This window comes from Frieseomelitta varia, unplaced genomic scaffold (assembly GCF_011392965.1).
Source record: "Frieseomelitta varia isolate USP_RPSP 00005682 unplaced genomic scaffold, Fvar_1.2 scaffold_834, whole genome shotgun sequence".
Lineage (NCBI taxonomy): Eukaryota > Metazoa > Arthropoda > Insecta > Hymenoptera > Apidae > Frieseomelitta > Frieseomelitta varia.
The window spans coordinates 649,212-663,496 of NW_025110628.1; the positions used below are offsets into that span (position 1 = coordinate 649,212).

The 14,285-nt window shown below is 36.0% G+C and overlaps 2 protein-coding genes across 4 annotated transcripts in view; one reads left to right on the top strand and one right to left on the bottom strand.

Moving 5' to 3' along the window:
* The window catches only part of LOC122536418 (whirlin-like), a 109,086-nt gene that overhangs the window by 79,628 nt on the left and 15,173 nt on the right, over positions 1–14,285 (top strand). The window lies entirely within an intron of this gene.
* LOC122536421 lies at positions 1,550–2,953 on the bottom strand. Its single transcript, XM_043668786.1, has one exon. The coding sequence runs from the start codon at positions 2,922–2,924 to the stop codon at positions 2,739–2,741; it is 186 nt and encodes a 61-aa protein (XP_043524721.1). The 5' UTR covers positions 2,925–2,953; the 3' UTR covers positions 1,550–2,738.

Below are 14,285 nucleotides of genomic sequence, written 5' to 3' on the forward strand. Positions count from 1 at the left end.
TAACAGTGAAATTCGTGAAAGACACATAACTCGATAATATATACCTGCACCTCGTACAGATCCTAGATCCACTCTTCTGATTAGAGACGTTTCCTGTATTTTTACTTTTCATCCAATGTTAGTTTTCTCTGAAAAATAACAACTATTCCTTGATATAAAGTTAGCTTCATTTTGTTTGCTTAATTTCCCGTGAATACAAGCGCATCTTTCTATATAAAGCAAAATCAGTTTCATCTTTCACTCGATTCCTTTTAAAATGACTTTATTAAATGTTAAATAATCACTCGACGAACATTTCCTCATGGGATAACACAATCGTGATTCTCTTTACGATCTTTTCGAAAGCTATAAATGCGCTTTTCCTCGGCTCGCCGTTCTTCAGGCTTCTTGCTCCCTGCCAATTTGACATTCCGCGAGACGAAACGACAAATCCGTGGAATGGTGCAATCATTTCGCGTATCGACCGGTCTAGCAAGCTCGTTAACAGCCTCGGGTATTAAGTGAATTAAATCGAACCTACAACTTACTTCCGATCGAGCATCAAGTCACGGAATGCTTTTGACGATGTCATTTTTCGCTCGTCTTCGCGCGAATGTAAAGATATACACTACCAGTTGGACTCCATAAAACAGATCATCAACCGAAAAAGAAAGCTCGAAAGAAAAACTCATTAACATTTTCTCGTTACACTCCCGGTGTTATTTCATTTCTCGCGTGATCAATGGAAAATCGTACGTAAGTGCACAGAGTCTAGCCTCGCGCATCCTGGACAAGTGATCCAGCGATCGAGAGTATCCTCTCACGGGTCCATTTGGAAACGAGCTCGATTTATGGACGCTGATCACGCCAGGTCGATCGATGTTCATCCCGGCCCGTATATCCGCTCGACGTGATCCTGTAGTCAGTCGAAGGAGGTGTTCCAGGTCTGAATTAATTATCCAGGCCCGATCGATCATGGCATACAGATCGCACGGCCCGATCCAACCGCGAAATGTCTCTATTTCGCGGCGGTTAACGTTGATGGACTTTTGCTGGCCTTGGAACGGGAGATCGTCGACCGAGCGCGAACGAGCCGCTTGATATCCTTGAAGAGGAGCTCCGAGATCGAGAAAAAAATCTTTTTCTCTTTTTTCGTTCCCCTTTACGACGCAACACAGAGTCGTAAATGTCATTTAAATCCATCTTCGGATAGTTCGTAGCCGGTTGTGGTTGTTTTCGCGAAATATTTCATTCGTTCGTTATGTTGTATAATTAATTAATTTTTTTTTTAATTTTCTCAATTTAATTAAACTTCAAAGAAAACTTGAAAATGAAACTGAAAGCAATTTAAACTGAATAGAACTAAAAGTTAGAACGAAATTAAAAATTAGAAGTAATTTGACACGAATGAAATTAAAAATTAAATGAAATTTAGAAGTGAAATTGTAACGAATGTGTGAAAGTTGTCTGATTAAATTTTTTTAATTTGAATTTCAATTTTTATTTCCTTCCTTTTTCTATTTTAATAAGAAGCGGCGAGGAAGAATAAAAAAAATCGACACATTCTTCGTTATTTTAACAGATTTTTATTTTTCAGTCTCTTTTTAACATTGAAAGAGGAAACACACATACGTCGCGTACATAAATTATTACATAAATTATTACAGAAGATTTGTAAAAAAGCATAGCTTTGATATAGTAGAAATCATAATGGAAAGCGACTATTGGCGAACTGTATGTACATGATCTCGCGAAACGTAATTTTGCAAAGATAAATTTGATTCCTTCGATACTGACTCGCACCTACACACGTTTTAGACAATCTTATACGCAACAGAACGCTAGTTATTCATTATCCTTTGATTCAAAATGATTATAGCTGTAGCTAAACTGTATTTATGCGAATAATTGGCATTTTTACAAATTCATTATTAATACAAACTTGAATAAACTGTATTTAATAAGATTAAGATAAATTGAATCTTGTTAAAATAAATATTCATTAACGTATAGCAAGTTATAACATTTTCTCAATTAAAATTACTAAATTAAGATCATGATTATACCTCGTTATTTCAATTTATAGGTGATATTTAAATTTTATGCGGATAAAGTAGTTCTTAATTAATCGTTTTGGCGTAAAACACGACCGACACGTCAATTTTACGATCATATTCATTATAAATCCTTATAACATCTTTATTTCGATCTTCATGATTTTCCTAGCCGACTGCACTTCATTCTTAATACTTTTGTATTTATTCTCTTACATATTTACATCGATACACAATCTCTCACCACATCTCTCCCTACCCCCCAAATATTTCCACCAAATTCACTTTAAAAGTCCAAAGGACCAACGTTCCACCGCATATTCACGTTTCAGCATCCACTTTCACACACATGTGTACATCAATCGCTCTGTTTCCCTTCATCGCCAGCACAATATATCACCGTCACTCGCCAAAATGCGGAAGTTCGTCCCCGAATGTTCGGGCGAACATTCATCCTCGAGCCTCGATTGTTCTTTTCGTAAAAGTTCGCCGATAATCTGGCCGTGAGTTAGGAACGGAACGTGTCATCGCGAAACAACGATATTCATCCTCTGGTTCACGGCGATAGAAGATATGGACTCGGGACGATGACAAGGCGACGACAAGGCGACGACCCGGCGTAGAATCCTTGGCACGACGATCCTCGGACTCGGCTGTGTTTTTGCTCGATCAGTTTACGATGGCCTCTTATCGACGATCGGTCAGTCAGAGCTTGTCCTGGAGAGCCTGTCGCAGCTCCTCCGTGGCTTTGGCCACGTCCTGGGTCTGTCGAGAGAGCACTTCCGGTCGCACGTGCTGCACCGTGGAATTGGACCGCCTCACCGTGTTCCCGCTGCCGAATTTCGGCCGTGGAATTCTCACGCGTTGCACATCGCTCAACCAGGATTCCATGGTCTCCTTTTTCTTCTTCTTTCGTTACTCTGAAAGAGAAGCGGACTTGTGAAAATCAGGATTTCACGACGATTGTGAAAATTTAAGCTACTCTGTAAATTTCTAGTTTAACGACTTTTCACAATTTTGGCTTTTGATCTTTTGTTATAAATAAAAAGAAATGCTAAATATCTTATTCCACAATATGGAAGATCCGAAGAACATCTGGAACAAAACGGAAAGAAAGAGAGAGTGTAGCGAAATAGCTGGATGAGAAATTCAATAAAATTGTAGTAACGGTGACAAAATAACGCTTTTAACTTTGTTTTTCGATCACTTTGAAGCAAAGGTCTTGTGAAAATAAGAATTCAAATGCTTGTGAAAATTTCATAAAATTATAAAATCTAAAACGCTTTTATTTTGGAATATTAAGGACATTTGAATTTATACGGAGAAATCAATAAATACAAAGCATATCGATATTTAGTTAGATATTTAGTTTTAGCCAGGAGAAAGTCTTGGAACATTTGTGTCGCACGATTCTTATCGCGAAGAGGCGAAAATGCACACTGGTGTGCATTAACGCCGTGCTCCAAAAGACGCGTTAACGATGGAAAATTTCTTCAGTGAAAGTACCAAGCGTTTGTTCCAAGCGTCTATTACATATATATATATATATTTCTCGAACGTTGAGAAATTTTATTTCCTCATGGAAGAGCATTTTTTTTTTCCACCGTTACCGAACAGAATTCCCAAAGACCTGTTTGCCAGTGATGCTAATGGAAATATTACTAAATAACTTGATCCGTTTCGACGTTAAATTTGCACGGTAGATTTTCTGCGAGCCGCGTGAAAATGACTTGTGACATTTTCTGCCGCGGTGGCATCAACGCTTAACGCGATAAAAAGTAAACGGGAACGTTGTGGTCATTGCCAGTCGAGGGCAATGGGTCATGCAAGCTACGTGACAAAGAGGAGAAGAATGTCACTGGGCCACGCTGGCTGGACATTCTACCGGCATGATCTGAATCGTGATCAGACACAGAAAATCAACCACCTTACGCTGTTCTTCGGTACTGATTGACTTTGACAATTTTTTGGACGATGACCTACATGTATACTTGCGATTAATACTTCGACATTTAAATATTCGGACACTATTACTAGATATTCAAACTGTTATAATTTTGTAAAAATTATAAATCGTACAATAATAAATTTAGACTTATTTTAAAGATGTGCTTTCAAATTGCAGGCGTTCGTTTTATTTATAAAATGTTTTGTACATTATGTAACATTATGGCAAAGTGAAGACTCTTTTCTCCTAACTTAAAATGAATGCAAGTTTATTATTGATTTCTTTTGAAATATTTTCAATATTTCGTGTCCGAATATTTAAATGTCCGAATATTAATTCGAATTCACTGTACGTTCTGGAAACTCCGTTTCATTCTCTCGAATCGAAATTTTCTATCTGTCCAAGATATCCAATTTCCTTAGAACTGTTTCTCTCAGCTTTTCTTAGAATTGTTACGTACTTGAGAGAAGACAAATTAAAGAGAATGTCGAATCGAACGGAGAAAGAGAAAATGATAAGAGAAAATAATAATAAAGGAGAAAATTGGAAGATTCTTCTTTTTAACACGAAACTAAAATTAAAAATGAGAAAAGAGTAAAGAATAATATAAAATGATCACAAAATATTATATTTAAAAAAAAATGAAAATATATTGTTATTACCGTTATAAAAGATATCAGACAAAAGTTTTCTGAGTAAAAAAATACACAAACAGAATTAATTGAATGTTTTATAATTTTAGTTGTTGATTAATCGCTGAGTATTTTATAATTTGAAAGTGACTGGAGGGACTTCGACGGGAAGTAACATTTATCATGCAACAACTTAATAAGATAAGATTAACTCGCAAAACTTCGCTTGTTTTACAAAACAAACTTGTTACTGTCATACAAGAGGATTTATCACATTATCACTGGTAACTTGTATCTTGTAACTTCATAATTAAATTTCGCTAATAATGATCCAATTAAAGACGCTCTTAGATTAATTTCCTTAGCGTTCGAATTTTCCTTGAATTTATCGATAAAAAATGACAACATTCTTTTATGATATATTACATGAATATTTTAAACCATATCCATAAAAAGTCATTGGCTGAAATAATTTACGTAGGCTATTGTCCCACAAAATGAATGTCACATCCCAGAAAATAATTTTACAGGAGATTTATGGGCTATAAAATTTATTTTGTGGAATAACATAATCGTGACGGCCCACGAATTAGCTATGTGGAAAATTTCTGGTTAGAGAAAATGTGATTAGAATTGTAGGAAAGAGAATATAAAGTGTAGGATATGAGATGTATAGATGGTGATAAATGAAATGTAGGAAGGGAAGAATGTTTTATCGAATAAAAGGAACAGAATATGAGATGAGTGTGTGATATGAAACATAAAAATGGGATAATAGGATTAGTGATATGGGAAACTAGATAAGGTATATAAAATGTGAAATGTAGGATGGACGTGTTAGTATTATTAGAATAGAAATGTTAACGTTGTTAGAATAGAAATATTAGTATTGTTAGAATGCGGGAAAGTAAAGAGGATAAATAAAAATGGAATGAAGATTAGTGATGTGAGGTATTGTATATAGGATAATAAATAAGATAAGTATGTATATGAAATATATAGAATGTAGAATGAAATTGTTAGCAGTAGAAATTAGGATAAAAAACATCCATTAAAAATATTGTAGGATATGTGAGATATGAGATACGTAGTAGGGAATATATTCAGCAATAAATAGCTGAGTGTTAAAAATAGCATTTATTGGCAAGATCTGAACCTCTGACACCAAAAATAGCTAGGTTTTTTCTACTTTTCTCAGCCAATAAATTTTAATAATCACGTCATACATATACAGTAACATTAAAGACGTAAAATTTATAACGCCACTTTTGGCTGTTTGCCCGACTTTCGTTCGTGATGTCGTGTGAAAAGATTTAAATTACCAATTAATGATGATATAAATCGAAAAGATATTCATGATCGTCCTGTTCTATTGCAAAAAACGAACCACTAAGTAATGGCTATTACAGTGCATGCTATTCGACGACCTCCAAATTGGCACGCAACAAACTGGATGATAAACTTGAAAAAAAATCTTAATATTTATTTGAAATTTAATATACGATTGAATGTCAATTAAAGAACGATGTAGAAGAATGTTCATAGTTGTTTCGCTCTTCTGCTATTTGACTTGAAAACGGAGGATCGAATGGTACTTATGGCACGTAATTCGACGACCCTGGATTCAGCTCGAATTTCACGGTGGCAGTTTCGTTAAACGGTGAAAGGAACATTTCGAGGGACGATAGGAAACGATCAAACCGGTTAAAAATATGAATTCCCACACTGGCTGCTTGGATACCGTATAGAATAAACAGTTAGATGTTGTCGAGGGGGCAACCTTGCTTGAACAGGCCATTGGACGTTACCGAGGTCTCGCGCAACTTTTCGATTATCGAATATCGCAATTAAAGAATATTCCATTTTTTTTTTCTTTTTACGAAATTTCATTCGTTAAATCCTTTAATTATCATTATTGTCATTTAACAAATTCGACAAATTCTGACAAATTGTTCGAGAATAACTATATATTTTTTTTATTTTTCAGTTCATCATTATCATTTTACCATTATCTTCTCATCCCTTTATCCTTTGATTTCCAATGAAACTTCATTAATAATTTATTGATTTAATCATTAATATTGTAAACCAACGTTGGAAATTCGTCAAGGAAATTTTTTAAAATTTATTCAAAGATGTCACGGTAGGAAACATTCGTCATAAATATCGGAAAAGACCAAAATGAGTTCCTTCATCATTTGACGCATGCAATGACTGTTTCAATCGGCACAGCCACTGGTTATAAATCGTTACAAACACTTTCTATATAAGCCGCTTTTTTGTATCCTCTATCATGCGCCGGTTGCACAATAGTAAAAGACATCGACGCTGAAAGTAAAAGTTTCTCGAACACTTTCTTGCCGTTTTCGAACTCTCTGAACGTGTAGTTTAACGAACTTTACGACGTCATGTGTTAATCATTCGTGTGCAACGAAATGACATGGCGAGTCACATGCTCTCGTATTTAAAAGAAACGAGCATTTAACTTGATGCCAAAACTATCGATATTTAGTACATAATCGCGAGACAACCAAGAGAAATAAGTTTCGAAATAGATTATGAGTTATTTAACCATTTCTTGACGCAAGTGTTTCTTATAATTATATTGAGTAATTATTGCATTTCTATACTGGTAAATGGTTCGCTTCTAGAAACAATTTTTATTCATTTAAAAAATAACAATTCTGTCACAGACACAGTTTGCGTCACTTCTCCAGCAAAAATATCTACAGTGACACTAAAGAGGCTACAATCAAGTGTCCGTCTAAAAAAAAATCAATATTAATTTCGCTAAAAATACATTTTTAGTAATTGTAAAAACACTGAGATCTTTTATGTTAACGTAATTCTTTGAGATTTTGCAGTTCTACTGCGTTGAAATATATCAACCATTAGAAATCTCGAAAATAAACTGACATACGTTCTATCTTAATAAACATAACAATTGACAAAATACTTAAATTACCTCGCTATCGAAGTATATATAATATTTCAGTTTAATCACATTATTTCTGTCGAAAAAAACGCTCGCCTATTTGCAGTAACTGGACAAATAATAAATTTCAAACGCGTCGAACATTAGAACCTTCGCTTTTGCGGCAGCCATTTAAACACGCAACTGCGCAAAGTAATAGAAATCGCAGTGTACACGGAAGCAAAGTGTTGAAAGCATGAAATACCGAGAATTCCAACGTTGCTCGGAGTCTCTTCTCGCCCTGCTCGCCCATTTTCCAATTTTCCACTCGTGATGAACGTCCAGAAACTGTAAAGCGCGACCTGGAACCCGTTTTAATCGCGTTGAAGACGTTGGGCACGATTTATGCGCGTTACCGCGGCCCCGCTCGTCGATTTCTGCGTGTTTCGTTATTGTTCCAGCGAGCAAGTTCCAGCAATTGCGGCCTCCGTCGATTTCGCAACGATTCGCACTGGAGAGCCGGTCGGTTTTTGTTATCCCGCGTTTCTTCCGAGGTTTTTCGCATCCGCGTTACCTTGAAGCGTGGAAAAAGATCGAGGAGCCAGGAGAATGGTTTATATTTCTCAATGACGCGAGCGATTAAGATAAAATTTTCACCCCATTTTCCTTTTTACCGCCGAAAGAAAAAGGGTTCAGCGCGATCTCGGTTCGCGGCGTTTCGATTAAGAAACCACGGCCTGCCTGATGAAATCTCAACGAAGCCGTGGGGAAATCATTAAGTCGCTGGCAATCGTTCCAGGTGCGTGCGTTATGCGCATGCACGTGCACGTGCAACGACTGGTTTACCTATCATTCTTTTTTTCTTTTTCTTTTTTCCTTTTCTTTTCATTTAAACGCTACTGGCTCTGTTTGTTATCACGACACCGAATGAAAACGTCTAATTGGTCATTGACTTGGCCAATTAGTCAGTCGGAACGTCTAACGAATTGACTTCTTAAGAATATTTTACAATTAATCGACGTTGGACACAATACGTATTCGACGGAACGTTGCTTTGTTGGGTGTTTATTTTCAAGCGTTAGATGTCCAGGAGAGATCTAGGTCTCGGTCAGATGAAGTCGATGTTGATTGAAAGGATTGAATAGGTGGTTAATTGTTTTTGAAACGCACGAAAGGAAAATGCTTTAATATGCTTCGTTTTGGCAAGCTTTCACTAAGCATTAGGGTTACGAAACATGGTATATTTAACGTTTGTACTATATATTAATATTTTGGCAAATGTATGTTTGCGGTAAATGCCTGGTAACTTGTATTTACTACATATATATGTATTTACTACATATATACATTTTCAAATGGATTTCAGATCAACAGTGAAATACTTTTAGATCCTTACATGTTATAAAAATAAACTACTACTACTATTTTATCTTTTACGTACTACGACTATTCATGTAATGTACATTCTATATATTTTTACACGTCGAGATATCTCACGAGTGCAATAACATTCACAATCCACTCATCATAACTTCTGGTTTAGAAACGGACAGTTTGCCCAGTTTCCACATCCTCGTTCGCGTGGTAGAAATCGAAGAAATCTTTTTCCACTTCGGTGTTCGCCAATTAAAACCGCCAGAGCAGAAGGAAAAACCGCGTCGAATGTAATTGCTGGCTGAGCAGCAGGCGATTCTTGCTGCGCAAAAAGGAACACACATACACGACCGAAGTGCGTTTTCTCGCGCGAAAAAAATATCGATTCACCAGGATCCATTAGCTACGCTAATTAACCATCATTCCAAATTCTCGATGATCATCGACGTGGATACGAATTGTGAAATCGATCGATCGTTGATCCGTCAAGAACCGAATCAATGATAATGATCGTCATATCTACGCGTTATCTCGTTGATTACGGTGTATAAATAAACCGAAATGTAAATAGATCACTTGCGATTAGAGTAAATATTGGATAGATATAATTTCTTTTTTTTGGAAAACTTTTGCAACAAAAGTGAAAATGTTTTAGAGAGGTTTGTGGAAATTAATGATAAACTAAAGACGATGCTTGTGTCAAACTATTTGAATATTAACAAATATTCGTGTTCAATAACATTAATTTCATTCGTTGATATTATTAGGAAAATATGAAATATGACTTTCCTCGGATTTATTAAAATCAAACAAACCCTCGAAAGTGATAAATTTTAAATTGTTTGTTCTTTATTATTAAAATTAATAATTTTATTAAGGTGGAAATGTAATTATATGTAATTGTATGTAATTTTCAGTTTTCCAGTATTTAGTTGAGACTTTAATTGTAAATATTTATACGTAACGTATTTAGTAGCAGTACCAGAGAAAGTCCTTTATATGTACGAATTTCAATTTGTCTCTAAACATTACTCAACTATGCGAGCGTTTATCGTTATTACGTTAAAAGATCACGCACGTGGTATAAATTATGATTACGATGCAAAATTTAGATTTAAAATTGAGCTTTTATTCTTTTTCGTCAGACTCGATGAATTACATAATTAAATAATCAAAATCTACTTCATCTCGTAAATTCTAACTTCCAATCTTTCATATTGAACGTCTCCACGTCTAAACAAAAATTAATATAACGTTTCTTTTGATATACTGCAATAAAAAAAACTTTTGTCTAAAAATCAACTAATAAAAATCTGCTCTAGCCATCTATCAGATTTAATTCGTCAACGTTGAAAATATCCAACACATCAGACGCAATGTCACGACAATAAATCAACCAACAATCGTCCGAACCAAACCGAAGATCAATGACAAAGTCTACAAATCAAAATCCTCAAAAATCCTCGAGACTCACCTGAAAATCCCTCCGGCCGATTTCTCGAGCTCGACAAGTTCGTGCTCCCCGTTCGTGATCACCAATGAAATCCGTCTCTTTCAAACATCGAGAACTCGTTGGAGATCGCCACGAGTCGGGAACTACGTCGAACTGAATCGCGATCGATCGGCGATCGATCGTTCGAAGGAAGCAAGGAAGAGAAGCAGCACGCGTCTCGACGGCTTTGCCTCGACTGATTCAAGAACCGAGCGTGAAGTGACGGTACACCAGGCCTGGGTTTACGTTTACCTGATTGTCCACAGGTAACAGCCAAACGAAGACCGACAGATTTTTCGCACAGGTGGAACAGAGACGATCGTAGGTGTAGATTCAGTAGGGTGGGAGATGTTGGACAGGTAACAGATAGGAAAGAAAAAGAGAGAGAGACAGTGAGAGAGGGAGAGAATGAAAGGGGGAGGGGAGGGTGGAAGAATGGATTCTACAACGTTGCCAGATTGTCTGGCCAAGCATCGAATACGTGTTGTATGTACGACGATGAGTGGAAGCGTCGATCTCGTCGGAGGAAGCACGAGCAACGACGATAACAGAGGAGCGGCGGCGAACAAAGGGGATGATGAGGTGGCTGACTGCCACCCGACATGTTCATCGCGCACTATCTTTCAAAACCGCCAACCAACCGCGAGACAGTCATAATTTTCGTCGGTTTATGTCGCGCGTACAATTCTCGGTTCTTCCCAAGGTTCTAAATCCTTCTGTGAGTCTAAGCATTCTTAATTAGAATGCGTATTTACGTGTTTGCAAATATTTCTTTGCAAACATAATTTACGTACGTCGCTATTGACGCGGATATTTATGCAAGGATTCAAACTTTTACGGATTAAAGAAATAGAACACCAACAGAGATTCGTTTTATCCACTGAATACATACGTGTTAGTTTAGACTTTTTCATTCTTTCATATATATATATTTCTGTATATTATGCGAATTTTATGGACTTTTTTTTGTTTAATTTAATAAATGTACAAGGAAAATGTATTGATTAAACTACGAAAAATTTCGTTCAATGTCATACAGATTCGTAGATTGTATATCAGGTTGTTTTAACAGTTGCGATAATGGAAGAGATAATTAATTACATCAGGAAATATATCCGTTTTTTAATTAAATATATATTTGTTATTATTAATTCAATTATTTAAGTAACGTCGTGCATGTAACTTCTATCTTATCTCATATAAACTCGAGTTTGTTGTTTGTAAAAGTATTATTCTTCCTCCGTCGAATTGCACGCACGTTGTTTCAAGCTATTTTCGCTCAAATTTTGAAAACTGAAGAATTAAAATGGTTAGAAAGAACTACCGCGAATAAATATCGGGTTTCGAATTGTACTATCTATACTAACGATTTACCAAAATTAGTCTCTACAGACGATTCCTTAATTGCCACTCGAAATTCGTAGAAAGCCATTAGACCAGCTCTTCTCGCAATAAAAATTCGCTAATTAGGACAGGGCCAGGCGAAACGATCTCTACCGAGAATCCTCTCCTCAATTAGCAAACAAACACTGCGGTAAGAAATCTCGAGCCGTTTCTCCATCTTCCCGCCATAAACCAGAACCTCGGCGACCCGCCATAAACCTAAACCTCGGCGACTAATTCTCGAAGAAAAGGCAGACAGCTTGAAGAAAATTCATTGTAAATATCTTATCATTTTTTATAGGAAGAAGAAACATCGGTCGCTAAACGGTACATTATATAAATACTGTAAACTATAAGATTATTGATTGCTAAATACATATGCATTAGATTACCTTAACAACGTGAAATACTATAAATTTATAAATTTGCGACTTTAGTAAATTATCTTCGTAACCAGAACTACACTGAAAAAGTCATCATAAATGCAGACAATTTTCAAATTCGAACTTTTCATGATGTTACAATATTGTATTTGATTTTCTTTTATATATTTTACAAGTACAACTTTGCGATATATAATTTTCTTTCTTCTGCAGATAAACTCTACTTTCTTCAAATAAATTCTCAAACCTTACGAGCACTCATAAATCTTTAACTAGAGTTTCAAATCAATTGATAGAAACCAAGTTCCTTGTGAATATGAAGTTAAAAATGAAATATCATTTTTCATAAATAATCTTATCGTTATCAGAGTTTTAACTCTGATTTCATCTAATTAATTTCTATAATGTTCGTTTTTTATCTCAAACGAGATTTCATCCCACGAGGTTTCGATGTTCTCAAGAATTCCACCATCTCCTTAACACATAGTTCAAAGTTCCACTTACAAAGTCTACCATGTTAAATTACTAAAAAGCACATACAAATCGACACTCTGCCACGAAACGTCATTCGCACGAGCAAAGTCTCCATCTTCACGGAAGCGTCATCTCGTCGCCTCGAATGTTAATGAGCAAGAGACCGTAGAGTCCGTAATTCCGTCTGGTAAAAACCGCGATTTTTTTGTTTGCACTTTACTCCGCCGGTTAGCAAACCATCCGAGTGGCTTTTCCACCATGCGAATCGTTGCGACTGGTCGATTAGGATTACTCAGAATCGACGGGCCAGCCGAACGGTACTTCTCTTTTTCGACGAAGGAGCAACCCTCCTGGAAAACTTCGCGACTGGATCTTAATCGGATATTCCGTTAATTGCCACTCTTGCTGTTTTCTTTTTCTCCACTTGGAGCTTCTTCCGAGCTAGCTTCCCACTTAGAGCTTGCTCGTTCAAATGGAAATTACCCTGAGAAAGGATGGAAAAGTTCGAAAGAGATTTGTTGTCGAATGAACGTTCTAGGAAAATTGAGGAGGAGAGATGAAGTGTACCGTAGGTAATAGAATACCTACAATTAGGGAAATGATTATATCCCCAGATTGTTAGGGAAAATAATTAATCCGTCAGAATTTGTACAAGATAATGATGCAAAATGTGCAGGATTTTGAATTAATTATTATAGATATGTTAGATTCCTGTATGATTCTTTGATTTGAGAGAATTTATGTACAAATATGTGTGCATATATAAATAAATTAAATATATGTGGTATTAATATATTTATATTTGTATATTATATATTGTATTGAATTAATATTTAATTTAACTCTGATTTACAATATGTGAGCAAAACAAAGTAACAGGACTTTTGATGATTTTATTGTAATATGTTCAACTCTAAAATGATATCGTTGGATACTCGCAATAACAATAAGATTGTTAAAATTTCGTATTTTGGATTTAATTCCTGGACTTTGTATTTTTCTTTGGACTCTCTGTCTGACGGAAATCGGTCAATAAAATTGAATCAAATTCTAAAATCAAGCGATACAAAAAGCATATATTGTTACGATCAGCGATACCAGTTTGTTACAGGATGAAACAAACCTCTCTTTAATTGTATTTATAAAAGTATGAATTTTCACGAATACACATCCATAGTCTGTCGTATAGTTGTACACAACGATCCAATTTCCTTCGAATTATTATATTATATTGTCGATTATGTTAAAACAGGTGAAACAAGTCTCCGCGTAAGTTTCAAGTTTCGTTAACCATGTGAGTTTATGCGTTTATATTTCTTCCAAACGAATCGTCGATGGCAATAGAGCCGATGAAAGAAATATCGAGCAGCATAGAGTTCTTTTTCCCAGAGGCGTAAGAAGAAGACGCGTCTTCAAGTCGCGTTTATGACTTAAGTGACGGAGAAATTTATTACGCTGGTCGGCCAGCAATTGTCAGTGATCGTTCAAAGGAAGAGGCGAGAAAAAGTGGCGGCCAGAGTCCGAGCCCGTTTCCGTGGCCGCGAAAGAAAATTGGAACGAGCTCGTTTCTTCGTCGATTTCTCGTACGGCGAGCTGTCTCTCGATTATCTTCCTTATCTTCGAACCGGTTCGGATCCACGGATCATCCGCTT

Bases quoted from the DNA above. Each gene is read 5' to 3' on its own strand.
- LOC122536421 (XM_043668786.1), bottom strand. From the start codon at position 2,924: ATGGAATCCTGGTTGAGCGATGTGCAACGCGTGAGAATTCCACGGCCG.